General features: G+C 32.5%; 2 protein-coding genes across 2 annotated transcripts; one reads left to right on the top strand and one right to left on the bottom strand.

Moving 5' to 3' along the window:
• Positions 1-596: 596 nt before the first annotated feature.
• LOC132564298 (homeobox protein Hox-D3-like) lies at positions 597-2,693 on the top strand. Its single transcript, XM_060228970.1, has 3 exons — positions 597-1,068; positions 1,390-1,553; positions 2,349-2,693. The coding sequence occupies exons 1-3, from the start codon at positions 597-599 to the stop codon at positions 2,691-2,693; spliced, it is 981 nt and encodes a 326-aa protein (XP_060084953.1).
• A 3,551-nt stretch (positions 2,694-6,244) lies between these two features.
• Positions 6,245-6,523, bottom strand: LOC132564297 (proline-rich protein 2-like). The gene has a single exon (XM_060228969.1). It carries the CDS (start codon positions 6,521-6,523, stop codon positions 6,245-6,247), a length of 279 nt encoding a protein of 92 aa, XP_060084952.1.
• Between the last annotated feature and the right edge of the window lie 9,295 nt (positions 6,524-15,818).

The following is a 15,818-nucleotide window of genomic DNA, read 5'->3' as shown; positions in this document are numbered from 1 at the left end:
ATATGTTGATATCAACGAAGTGCTCAGATATGGTGTCAACGATCTCTATTGAACAAAGTTGGTTAGGTGTTGGGCTCAATTGCAATTAACGATGATTAGCCATTGTTAAATACCGTCCGTTCCCTCACAGTAACAACACAAATGCCCCGGATCGGCCAACGATAATTACCGTTCGACACCAGGTGGATGGATTTCACAGATCGCAATTAGAGGTTACTATCGACTAATTAATTAAGATAACAACGAGAACTTGGTTCAACACTCTACTCGAACAGGTTTTTGAAAGAACTATTGGGCTTGTGTTGTTACAGTTATCACAAATCAACATTGGTGACAAATGGTCAAAAAGGTGACAATGAGGTCAGCGCGACCTTATTTGGACACCTGAGAAATTAGGCGTATAAATAGGATGTCGCTCAAAGGTTGAGTTTAAAATTATTCTGTCATTCAGTGAGTGGAGACCTTTCAGAGATTTCATATTATTATTGTGCCACTGGAAATATTTGAAAACTGTTTAACAGTTTTTCTATTGTGAAAACGATCTTTTCTAATTTTGTGTTTATTTTGTCTGAAAACCTCAAAAAGAGTGACATGAAATGGCGGTTACAAACAATAAGAAAATAACATTTACCATTGAAAATCTAGCGAAAAGCAGCCGGACGGAAAATCATGACGGGGACACAAACGAAATGTATTTCATTAACAGAAATCCGTGGCAAAGCGTCACAAGTGTCCATACTAGTCCGTATATTACAAAGAATGAACCATCATTGTCATGTAATTCTCCTGTACAGTTTCATTCTCCAATTGGAAACATGAGAGACACATTCCGACTCAGTCCCGACGATGGATATTCCTCCTTAAATAGCACACCTGCATCTGGAAGCTGTGATAAGCTCAAGCGCAACGTTACTAAGCACGAAAACACTCCATCTGTAACCGGGAAGTCTGTGAAGCGTAAACGCATTGATGTAGATGTTGATGAAAACATTCAAAGTAGAGCTACAAAGCAGGTTCACAATGAAAGTGTAATAAATTCAAGTTTCGAATCTGTCTGTCTGACTTCAGGTAAGTGTCGTATATTTTGTAATTACATATATATTTATGAAAGTTTATATGAAAACTATAGTATAATGAATTCATAAATGCGATTATTTCTGATACAATGTATTTCAAATTGAAAAAAAAACAATAAACTTTTCCTTACAAACCTAAATAACAGACTCTATTTTAAAGAAACAATGCAGTTTTGTTATAGTCCTCGTTTGCCCGTGTCGATTCCCGATAACAGTAATAACGGACCTATGACGGACTATCACGGATTTAGATATGCAAAATCTAAGTCCGTGACTATGTTTTACGGTTTTTATCAGATTTTTTTTTTCTCAGATTGTGATGAAGGTTTTGGTGAAACTCCGCGCCAAAAGAAAGCCAGAACGGCATTCTCAAACGAACAGATTGAGGCGTTGGAGCGACGATATGTAACACAGAAATATCTACCGGCTGGTGAGAGGTCAAAACTTGCCAGAGAACAGAAACTGACTGATCAACAGGTAACTTCAATAACAGATTAATACTTTTTATCCAAACTGAATAAAGGAAATATTGATAAGCAGAAGAGAATTACTGGTAACTTCCCCAACAATATTGTAAGATCGTACTTTAGTTACCTCCTTTGTACATCATCTAGACATTGTCACGGAGATAAACTATAGATAACCAACAAAATCATCAATGGCGAGGTAAAGGCAGCTTATAAATATGCATGCTATTATTATTATTGTTATAACATTCTTAACGGCCGTCAACACACGAGCCGTTAAAACCGGCAAAACCACTAGATAAACATATATACATTATGCATTTTTTTTTTTGCGAATCCTATGATCTAAAAATGCTCACTAAGATAACATGTTATTGGAATATATATCATTATTTCTCTCTATCCCTCTGAAGAAATGTATGTATACATGTACATGTGTATCTTTCCGTGTAAACCTTACTGGAGATAAAGCATATTTGTTGATCAACGCGAAACCTTGGCCAGTACATTTAGTAACTAAAACGTGAAAACTGAAAACGTTTTGCATTAACATTCAATAGTTGAACTTTGTCTCTGTTGTTACAATACTAATATGCTTGCTTTCTCACTTCTTGACAACGAAACCAATTCAATGTTTAACACAGCATGTCATTTAAGTACACGGATAAGTTTACTGTCAGTAAAATGTAGAGTACGAATGGAAATCCCGATGTTCGCTTCACGGTAGCAATCCTTCACAATATTTCATCTTCAAAAATTGTGAACTTTTAAAACTAACCATTATGCTATACATTTGTTTTCACAGGTGAAAACTTGGTTTCAAAATAGGAGAATGAAAGAAAAGCGGAAAAGAAAGGATGAATCATTTCCGGGAAGTATGCCATTACCAACAGGTGGCGTTGATATCTCTCAGTTACAGGCACTCGGAATACCTTGTCCGCCGCCGTACACAATCAGCAACAAACACCAACAAATGATGAGAGATGATGACATTCCAAGTTCTCCTTTATCAACAATTAGTCCCCAGTCACCGATGTTCCCAGCGGGACAACATGTGCCTTTTTATACGAGATTTCAACCAATGACAACTAGCTATAACTCTTTATCCGGCTTTGCGTCGCCAAACAATCAAATTTCCGGTTATAGATGACAAGAGAAATGGATTTAATCAATGATTTTCGTTATATGGAATGGTCACCTTATTTTGTGAATGTTGTGTAAAGAAACTTTGTAGAGATTGTAAGAAAATGTATGTTTACGTATACATCCACATTGTGCCAAAATGAATAAAATATTATTAAGTACACTGCTTATTTCTCCTATCAATTAAACATCATATAAGTACATACATGTTTGTTAGTACACGATTCAAGGGAAAATCGGACATCTTCGTGTCTTTCAGTCTCGTGCGAGAAGAATCTGAATACGGTTGAATTTCGTATATTGTAACATCGTTCTAACCGATTTACGTTGATTGGGTATTACGTCGTTGAAGCCATTTTGGGAAACAAGAAGCCCACGGGTTTTAACGGTCATTTAACTACAAAGATTCAGCGGGGAGAAGGGTTATTTTTTCTACTTTGAATGAAATATTAGTAAGTAGCTGATGCAGATGGTAGTTTTGGTGAGCAGTATTTAACTGTAACAAGTGTCGCATGTTTTTTGACATTAAAGTTGGAGCTCAATCCAACTGGTGAAACTTGAGAAGTTTGAAATGGATGTTGCAGTGGAAAACCATGATTGCGCAATCATGTTACAAAATGGCCTCCATGGCTGCCATGGCAAGGTCGAAAAATAGCGAAACTTTTGTTGGCTACCTTTCCTTAACATTCTCAGCAACTTTTAGCCCAATGGCACCAGTGGAACTGGAAAAAAAGCATAATGGATATAAAAATCGTATTTTGAAAGTAGGGAAAGTTGATAACTTTACACTAAATAAGACAGTTAAAAAATAAAAGGTAGCTCAAAAACGTGTTATATTAATTATCATGACTTTGACAAGAAGTACGTAGATCGCCATCAGTGGGTTTAACTACGAGTATGCACAGTCAGGTTATTGTAGTTTACAAAATGAACAGGTTAATGGTTGACCAAATAGTCGATATAACATTAGTATAACTATCGAAATGTTACAGACGACAAACGGAGCTGACTCACTTCAGACCAGGGGCGTAGTCCCTGCTTCAGACGTACGTCAAAATGGGCTAAGCTTCACCTACACAGCGGTTGGCAAAAATGATATACCTTTTGTATGATATCATTATTCACTTTTGTCAATCGTATATTTTAACCATATTTTAACTTGTGTTTACATGGCATGACTCGGGTGGGGAATCAAGAATTGTAAGTATGCTTATGTGGACATGTTTCTGACGTTGAACTACGAACTCAGATATAGGTTCAAGTGATTATATCATATGGTTCAGTAGTTCACGTCATCACGTCGACAAAAAATCAGCGAGAATATGCGCCTAGATTTCTCAAACTAATGAGTTATGGGTTAGCAACACAATACATTTTAAATAAAATAAAAGACAAATTGGATTATTGAAACATAAGGCGCCTGCTCCACAGCCAAGGAAAGATGAAGAACGGCACATTCGTGGTCTTGAGTTGAAGAAGCAACGACTTTTTCATCAACGAGATATGGCGTGAAACCGCGTGATTCGACCTCAGTCTGACCAACAGTCGTCTGTCCAATTATAGGGTAGTCCGTGGCTGAACTAGTGAATGCACGCACGCACGCACACACACACACACACACACACACACACACCTTTTTACCGAAACACACTCTTCGATATAACGATTTTATTTACTAATATCTAATGGTTAATTACATAGCACGTGTAAATGCAGCATTTCCCCAAAGCCATTTTTATCTTCTACATTTCAGTCTACAGATAACGTTCCAATAAACAAACTTAATAGTTGTTTGTTTACTTTGAGTATGTATACAGAAATGTGATTTGAGGTAAAATATGAAACATGTGAAATGAAAATATAAATGAAGATAAGACGTTCGAAACAAGATGTTTATTCACAAAATATTAAGCGGTAGCATTTGCAAAATTACACAAAATATCAATAGATCTATATATGTAGTAATAACGGAGATGAAGCACTAGTTATGAACTTTTTTTTTTAGAAAATATATACACGGTGTCGGATCTTGATATACCGCCCCTAACGTTGTCCCCAACCCCCGATAATAGCTTTAGCTAATTCATGTTAATTCAATATAATAATGCTCCTTCATAGCATAATACAGCAATTTTCATACCAGGCAAACGGTGTTGGTATGGAACGACCTTCACGATTAAAAATGAAAAAAAAAAATCATAGCGATCTTGAAAGAGAAATGAAAACACGATTGATCTTCGCTCATAGCGTCAGCTTCAATTGTCAATATTAACAGACAAAGTTTCGTTCACAGAAAATTGGTCGAGTTTTATCTATCTAAAATTGGCGTAAGCTAAAACAAAGACAGGACATGAAAAAAAGTAACAGAGGAAACAAAATGTGTTTTCTCATGAAAATGTCGTTCAGAAAAAGCATAAAATATATACATAAATATGATCTTTAAAATGGAGTACAATCTCTTAACTTTAGTACAAATCGTTAAAAAATACAGAAAGTAAAACTCGACAACTGGTGACTACAAGTTAAATAAAGTCTTGGTAGTTTGTGTCTCATAACATGTACATTTTATGTACACATAAAAGCAAAACACAATTTTAAAGTCGACGAAATATGCGACCAATTTGATATGATGGAAATGAAATTCGCAAAAAATCTTCGCAAAAGACAATGTTAAAAAACTGACATCATTGAGTTTTTCTGTCAGTTTTAAATAATTTTGGGAATAATAAAATCTACCAAGAGTTGTCGTTCCTACCATCTTGGTCACCAAACCTAATCTGTATACGATATGTATATATATAGATAGATATAACGGACAGGTCACACGGCTTCAACAGTTGTCGTTTATCATAATTGATTAATTACAATACAATACAATTATTAATTATTGTAATTAATTAAATATGTGATAGCTATTCTCTGCCCCATTGGCTGTGAAGCTTTTCCCCATAACACGTGCTTTCCGAGTGAAACGAAGGGAAGTAACTATGGGGAATCAACATAAAGTTTCTCGTTGGAGTTTGGGTAAAAAAGCCTAAAACTGTAACGCCGAGCGAATCATATGTAACTTCCACGAAATAAGCCAATACATTAAGTAACATACGGTAATGATCAAAATTTCAACATCTCCAATTTATGGAGTACCGTTACGTATAAAAGTAGTATAAAAGACTAACCGAACCGGCTGAATACCACCAATCGGGCATAAATAATAAAATAATCATATTCACTGTTACCACGAGAACGTAGAATGTTCGTTATAATATTGGTTTTCTAGTTTAGCTTTATAAGTCGCATGGTTTGTAGTCATGCCGCATAAAACAATATGATTTACAAATTTAGTTTCTTGGCGGAAATATAGATAGTTTAAACTCCAGAAAAACGAAAGTTAAGATTCTTTGTTAAATATATAGTTTTTAAAAACTTTAAATGACAAAAGGTCGAAGGGAGATATGTGTGCCTTCTCACTCTAAAAGCTAGGCGGGGCAGTTGTTGCTCTCTGTACCCCGCTTCTTATGTCACTGTCTTGATTGACTTCCAGCAGCTCTTCTCCTGGTATCATTGCTTCCCTGAGGTAACAGTGTCATATGACGGTGGGGCCTGGAATCCCTGGTTTGTGTAGGCACCTCCTCCTGCCATAGGGGCTGTGTTAGGGTCATACGTGTTCCCTAGGTTGTATGGTGGGGCCTGTTGAGGGTAGGGCTGTGTACCCGTGGGGTATGTAGGTTGCGTCGGAGGTGCGTAAGTTCCTACAGGGGGCGGTACAGTGCCAAACTGACCTTCGGGAGGGTTAAGGTAACCGGGTTGTTCTGGTGCTGGTTGTGGGTAACTAGCCATGCCTGCTGTCTGTGTGGTTACTGAAAAAATAATTGTCCTTACCATTTGTTAACTGGCCATAAATTTACATATAGAAATCGTTCTTATCATTTATCACTCTCTCAACAACAACTTGGTCAATCACAACCAATTAAGTAGGCATTTGGTACTATATGCGTTTGACCACATCACTGACCAGTACCCATAGTAATGGCCGTAGATCTCGGACTTCGGTTGGCACAAAGCGTAATAACGCCCGTGAAGGTGAAGGACAGTGGCCTACTGTCATGGCACGTCACTTGTTCGTGTGTACTAGTGAACCAAAAATCATACATTTATGTTATATATTTGAATCGACATTATATGACACATAACAGTATGTTCTAAAGAACCACAAAGCAAAGGGCAATGACATAATGACCGGATCCTTGCAGGCATGCGCCGTAACGTATCAATGACAATATTAACACCCTTTGCACACCACTCTGTGGTATAGAGATCTCTTGTCCAAAATACCATTCATGTAACTTCTACAAATGTCGATGTCATACAAGCAATCCGAAATACAACGGAATGTAGTCAACACTTTAAAATACCAAACTCACACATAGTACAAATGTAATAGATGTTGTGTGTAACAACCTGTTTATATGTATATATATATATATACCAAGCCTACCCATAGTACAAATGTAACAGATGATGTGTGTAACAACCTGTTTATATATATATATACCTTACCTACCCATAGTACAAATGTAACAGATGATGTGTGTTACATAAATACCAAACTCACACATAGTACAAATGTAATAGATGTTGTGTGTAACAACCTGTTTATATGTATATATATATACCAAGCCTACCCATAGTACAAATGTAACAGATGATGTGTGTAGCAACCTGTTTATATGTATATATATATACCAAGCCTACCCATAGTACAAATGTAACAGATGATGTGTGTAACAACCTGTTTATATATATATACCTTACCTACCCATAGTACAAATGTAACTGATGATGTGTGTAACAACCTGTTTATATGTATATATATATATATATACCAAACCTACCCATAGTACAAATGTAACAAATGATGTGTGTAACAACTTATATATATACCAAACCTACCCATAGTACAAATGTAACAGATGATGTGTGCAACAACTGTTTATCTATATATATATACCAAACCTACCCATAGTACAAATGTAACAGATGATGTGTGTAACAACCTGTTGATATATATATACCTAACCTACCCATAGTACAAATGTAACAGATGATGTGTGTAACAACCTGTTTATATATATATATATGTATATACCAAACCTACCCATAGTACAAATGTAACAGATGATGTGTGTAACAACCTGTTTATATATATACCTAACCTACCCATAGTACAAATGTAACAGATGACCTGTGTAACAACCTGTTTATATATATATATATGTATATACCAAACCTACCCATAGTACAAATGTAACAGATGATGTGTGTAACAACCTGTTTATATATATATATATATATATATATATACAAAACCTACCCATAGTACAAATGTAACAGATGACCTGTGTAACAACCTGTTTATATATATATATGTATATACCTTACTTACCCATAGTACAAATGTAACAGATGATGTGTGCAACAACCTGTTTATCTATATATATATACAAAACCTACCCATAGTACAAATGTAACAGATGACGTGTGTAACAACCTGTTTATATATATATATACCAAACCTACCCATAGTACAAATGTAACACATGCTGTGTGTAACAACCTGTTTATATATATACCTTACCTACCCATAGTACAAATGTAACAGATGATGTGTGCAACAACCTGTTTATCTATATATATATACCTAACCTATCCATAGTACAAATGTAACAGATGATGTGTGTAACAACCTGTTTATATATATACCAAACCTACCCATAGTACAAATGTAACAGATGATGTGTGTAACAACCTGTTGATATATATATACATAACCTACCCATAGTACAAGTGTAACAGATGATGTGTGTAACAACCTGTTTATATATATACCTAACCTACCCATAGTACAAATGTAACAGATGATGTGTGTAACAACCTGTTTATATATATATACCTAACCTATCCATAGTACAAATGTAACAGATGATGTGTGTAACAACCTGTTTATATATATATATATGTATATACCAAACCTACCCATAGTACAAATGTAACAGATGATGTGTGTAACAACCTGTTTATATATATATACCTAACCTACCCATAGTACAAGTGTAACAGATGATGTGTGTAACAACCTGTTTATATATATATACCTAACCTACCCATAGTACAAATGTAACAGATGATGTGTGTAACAACCTGTTTATATATATACCTTACCTACCCATAGTACAAATGTAACAGATGATGTGTGTAACAACCTGTTTATATATATACCTTACCTACCCATAGTACAAATGTAACAGATGATGTGTGTAACAACCTGTTTATATATATACCAAACCTACCCATAGTACAAATGTAACAGATGATGTGTGTAACAACCTGTTGATATATATATACCTAACCTACCCATAGTACAAATGTAACAGATGACATGTGTAACAACCTGTTTATATATAGATATCTATATATACCAAACCTACCCATAGTACAAATGTAACAAATGATGTGTGTAACAACCTGTTTATATATATATACCTAACCTACCCATAGTACAAATGTAACAGATGATGTGTGTAACAACCTGTTTATATATATACCTAACCTACCCATAGTACAAATGTAACAGATGATGTGTGCAACAACCTGTTTATCTATATATATATATATATATGTAACAGATCATGTGTGTAACAAAACCTATATATATACCCATAGTACAAATGTAACAGATGATGTGTGTAACAACCTGTTTATATATATATATACCAATATATATATATATATATACCTACCCATAGTACAAATGTAACAGATCATGTGTGTAACAACCTGTTGATATATATATACCTAACCTACCCATAGTACAAATGTAACAAATGATGTGTGTAACAACCTGTTTATATATATACCTAACCTACCCATAGTACAAATGTAACAGATGATGTGTGTAACAACCTGTTTATATATATACCAAACCTACCCATAGTACAAATGTAACAGATGATGTGTGTAACAACCTGTTTATATATATATATACCAAACCTACCCATAGTACAAATGTAACAGATGATGTGTGTAATATATATATACAACCTATTTATATATATATATATATACCTAACCTACCCATAGTACAAATGTAACAGATGATGTGTGTAACAACCTGTTTATATATATATATATATATATACCTAACCTACCCATATGTAACAGATGATGTGTGTAACAACCTGTTTATATATATATATATATATATATATATATATATATATATATACAACCTACCTACCCCCATAGTACAAATGTAACAGATGATGTGTGTAACAACCTGTTTATATATATACCTAACCTATATATGTGTGTAACAACCTGTTTATATATATATATATATATATATATATATATATATACCTAACCTACATAGTACAAATGTAACAGATGATGTGTGTAACAACCTGTTTATATATATATATATATGTACAAATGTAACAAATGATGTGTGTACAATATATATATATAGATGATGTGTGATAACAACCTGTTTATATATATATATATATATATGTTTATATATATATACCTACCCATAGTACAAATGTAACAGATGATGTGTGTAACAACCTGTTTATATATATATATACCTTACCTACCCATAGTACAAATGTAACACATGATGTGTTTAACAACCTGTTTATATATATACCTAACCTACCCATAGTACCTGTAACAGATGATGTGTGTAACAACCTGTTTATAGTACAATAGTACAAATGTAACAGATGATGTGTGTAACAACCTGTTTATATATATATATATATACAAATGTAACCTAACCTACCCATAGTACAAATGTAACAGATGATGTGTGTAACAACCTGTTTATATATATATATATATATATATATGTGTGTAACAACCTGTTTATATATATATATACCTAACCTACCCATAGTACAAATGTAACAGATGATGTGTGTAACAACCTGTTTATATATATATACCTTACCTACCCATAGTACAAATGTAACAGATGATGTGTGTAACAACCTGTTTATATATATATATACCCATAACCCTACCCATAGTACAAATGTAACAGATGATGTGTGTAACAACCTGTTTATATATATATATATATATATAGTACAAATGTAACAGATGATGTGTGTAACAACCTGTTTATATATATATATACCTACCCCCATAGTACAAATGTAACAGATGATGTGTGTAACAACCTGTTTATATATATATATATATAACCTACCCATAGTACAAATGTAACAGATGATGTGTGTAACAACCTGTTGAGATATATATACCTAACCTACCCATAGTACAAATGTAACAGATGATGTGTGTAACAACCTGTTTATATATATACCAAACCTACCCATAGTACAAATGTAACAGATGATGTGTGTAACAACCGGTTGATATATATATACCTAACCTACCCATAGTACAAATGTAACAGATGATGTGTGTAACAACCTGTTTATATATATATACCTAACCTACCCATAGTACAAATGTAAACAGATGATTTGTGTAACAACCTGTTTATATATATATATATATACCCATAGTACAAATGTAACAGATGATGTGTGTAACAACCTGTTTATATATATACCTACCTACCCATAGTACAAATGTAACAGATGATGTGTGTAACAACCTGTTTATATATATATATATATACCTACCCATAGTACAAATGTAACAGATGATGTGTGTAACAACCTGTTTATATATATATATATATAACAGATGATGTGTGTAACAACCTGTTTATATATATATATATATATATATACCTACCCATAGTACAAATGTAACAGATGATGTGTGTAACAACCTGTTTATATATATATATATATATACAAATAACAGATACATATATATATATACTACACCCAATATGTGTGTAACAACATATATATATATACCTAACCTACCCATATATATATATATATACCTAACCTACCCATAGTACAAATGTAACAGATGATGTGTGTAACAACCTGTTTATATATATATACCTATACCTACCCATAGTACAAATGTAACAGATGATGTGTGTAACAACCTGTTTATATATATACCTTACCTACCCATAGTACAAATGTAACAGATGATGTGTGCAACAACCTGTTTATATATATATATATACAAACCTAACCTACCCATAGTACAAATGTAACAGATGATGTGTGTAACAACCTGTTTATATATATATATATATAACCTACCCATAGTACAAATGTAACAGATGATGTGTGTAACAACCTGTTTATATATATATACCTAACCTACCCATAGTACAAATGTAACAGATGATGTGTGTAACAACCTGTTTATATATATACCTAACCTACCCATAGTACAAATGTAACAGATGATGTGTGCAACAACCTGTTTATCTATATATATACTAACCTACCCATAGTACAAATGTAACAGATGATGTGTGTAACAACCTGTTTATATATATATATATATAACAGATATGTGTGTAACCAAACCTACCCATAGTACAAATGTAACAGATGATGTGTGTAACAACCTGTTTATATATATATATATATATACCTAACCTACCCATAGTACAAATGTAACAGATGATGTGTGTAACAACCTGTTTATATATATATATATATACCTAACCTACCCATAGTACAAATGTAACAGATGATGTGTGTAACAACCTGTTTATATATATATACCTAACCTACCCATAGTACAAATGTAACAGATGATGTGTGTAACAACCTGTTTATATATATATATATATGTATATTCCAAACCTACCCATAGTACAAATGTAACAGATGATGTGTGTAACAACCTCTTTATATATATATATAACTAACCTACCCATAGTACAAATGTAACAGATGATGTGTGTAACAACCTGTTTATATATATATATATATATATAAACCTACCCATAGTACAAATGTAACAGATGATGTGTGTAACAACCTGTTTAAATATATAAAGAACATACCCATAGAACAAATGTAAAAGAAGTTGTGTGTAACAACCAGGTTATATATATACCTAACCTACCCATAGTACAAATGTAACAGATGATGTGTGTAACAACCTGTTTATATATATATACCTAACCTACCCATAGTACAAATGTAACAGATGATGTGTGTAACAACCTGTTTATATATATATATATATATATATATATACCTAACCTACCCATAGTACAAATGTAACAGATGATGTGTGTAACAACCTGTTTATATATATATATACCTATATATAGTACAAATGTAACAGATGATGTGTGTAACAACCTGTTTATATATATATATATATATATATTGTGTAACCTAACCTACCCATAGTACAAATGTAACAGATGATGTGTGTAACAACCTGTTTATATATATATACCCATAGTACAAATGTAACAGATGATGTGTGTAACAACCTGTTTATATATATATATATACAAATGTAACACCTACCCATAGTACAAATGTAACAGATGATGTGTGTAACAACCTGTTTATATATATATATATATGTGTGTAACAACCTGTTGATATATATATATACCTAACCTACCCATAGTACAAATGTAACAGAAGATGTGTGTAACAACCTGTTTATATATATATATATATATATATATACCAAACCTACCCATAGTACAAATGTAACAGATGATGTGTGTAACAACCTGTTTATATATATATATATATATATTCCTAACCTACCCATAGTACAAATGTAACAGATGATGTGTGTAACAACCTGTTTATATATATACCTCACCTACCCATAGTACAAATGTAACAGATGATGTGTGTAACAACCTGTTTATATTTATACCTTACCTACCCATAGTACAAATGTAACAGATGATGTGTGTAACAACCTGTTTATATATATATACCTAACCTACCCATAGTACAAATGTAACAGATGATGTGTGTAACAACCTGTTTATATATATACCTATATATATACCATAGTACAAATGTAACAGATGATGTGTGTAACAACCTGTTTATATATATACCTAACCTACCCATAGTACAAATGTAACAGATGATGTGTGTAACAACCTCTTTATATATATATATACCTAACCTACCCATAGTACAAATGTAACAGATGATGTGTGTAACAACCTGTTTATATATATATATATATAGTACAAATGTAACAGATATAACAACCTGTTTATATATATATATACCTAACCTACCCATAGTATGATGTGTGTAACAACCTGTTTATATATATACCTATATACCTACCCATAGTACAAATGTAACAGATGATGTGTGTAACAACCTGTTTATATATATATACCTAACCTACCCATAGTACAAATGTAACAGATGATGTGTGTAACAACCTGTTTATATATATATATATATATACCTAACCTACCCATAGTACAAATGTAACAGATGATGTGTGTAACAACCTGTTTATATATATATATATATATACCAAACCTACCCATAGTACAAATGTAACAAATGATGTGTGTAACAACCTGTTTATATATATACCTAACCTACCCATAGTACAAATGTAACAGATGATGTGTGTAACAACCTGTTTATATATATATACCTAACCTACCCATAGTACAAATGTAACAGATGATGTGTGTAACAACCTGTTTATATATATATACCTTACCTACCCATAGTACAAATGTAACAGATGATGTGTGTAACAACCAACCTGTTTATATATATATATATATATGTATATTCCAAACCTACCCATAGTACAAATGTAACAGATGATGTGTGTAACAACCTGTTTATATATATATATACCTAACCTACCCATAGTACAAATGTAACAAATGATGTGTGTAACAACCTGTTTATATATATACCTATATATATGACCTACCTACATAGTACAAATGTAACAAATGATGTGTGTAACAACCTGTTTATATATATACCTTACCTACCCATAGTACAAATGTAAACAGATGATGTGTGTAACAACCTGTTTATATATATATATACCTAACCTACCCATAGTACAAATGTAACAGATGATGTGTGTAACAACCTGTTTATATATATATATATATATATATATATATATAACCTACCCATAGTACAAATGTAACAGATGATGTGTGTAACAACCTGTTTATATATATATATATATATGTATATTCCAAACCTACCCATAGTACAAATGTAACAGATGATGTGTGTAACAACCTGTTTATATATATATATACCTAACCTACAACCTGTTTATATATATATATACTTACCTACCCATAGTACAAATGTAACAGATGATGTGTGTAACAACCTGTTTATATATATATATACCCATATATAACAGATGATGTGTGTAACAACCTGTTTATATATATATACCTACCCATAGTACAAATGTAACAGATGATGTGTGTAACAACCTGTTTATATATATATATATATATATATTCCTAACCTACCCATAGTACAAATGTAACAGATGATGTGTGTAACAACCTGTTTATATATATATATATACCCATACAAATGTAACAGATGATGTGTGTAACAACCTGTTTATATATATACCTACCTACCCATAGTACAAATGTAACAGATGATGTGTGTAACAACCTGTTTATATATATATATATATACTTACCTACCCATAGTACAAATGTAACAGATGATGTGTGTAACAACCTGTTTATATATATATATATACCTAACCTACCCATAGTACAAATGTAACAGGTGATGTGTGTAACAACCTGTTTATATATATATATACCTAACCTACCCATAGTATAAATGTAACAGATGATGTGTGTTACAACCTGTTTATATATATACCTAACCTTCCCATAGTACAAATGTAACAGATGATGTGTGTAACAACCTGTTTATATATATATACCTAACCTACCCATAGTACAAATGTAACAGATGATGTGTGTAACAACCTGTTTATATATATACCTTATATATATGTATATGTGTGCAACAACCTGTTTATCCAAAACATAGTACAAATGTAACAGATGACGTGTGTAACAACCTGTTTATATATATATATATCAAACCTACCCATAGTACAAATGTAACAGATCATGTGTGTAACAACCTGTTGA

The sequence above is a fragment of the Ylistrum balloti genome, unplaced genomic scaffold (assembly GCF_031769215.1).
Source record: "Ylistrum balloti isolate Yb309-2 unplaced genomic scaffold, AGI_CSIRO_Ybal_v1 Utg372148, whole genome shotgun sequence".
Taxonomy (NCBI): Eukaryota; Metazoa; Mollusca; class Bivalvia; order Pectinida; family Pectinidae; genus Ylistrum; species Ylistrum balloti.
Note: the sequence above shows the minus strand (reverse complement) of the source record. Positions and strands in the feature narration are given on the sequence as shown.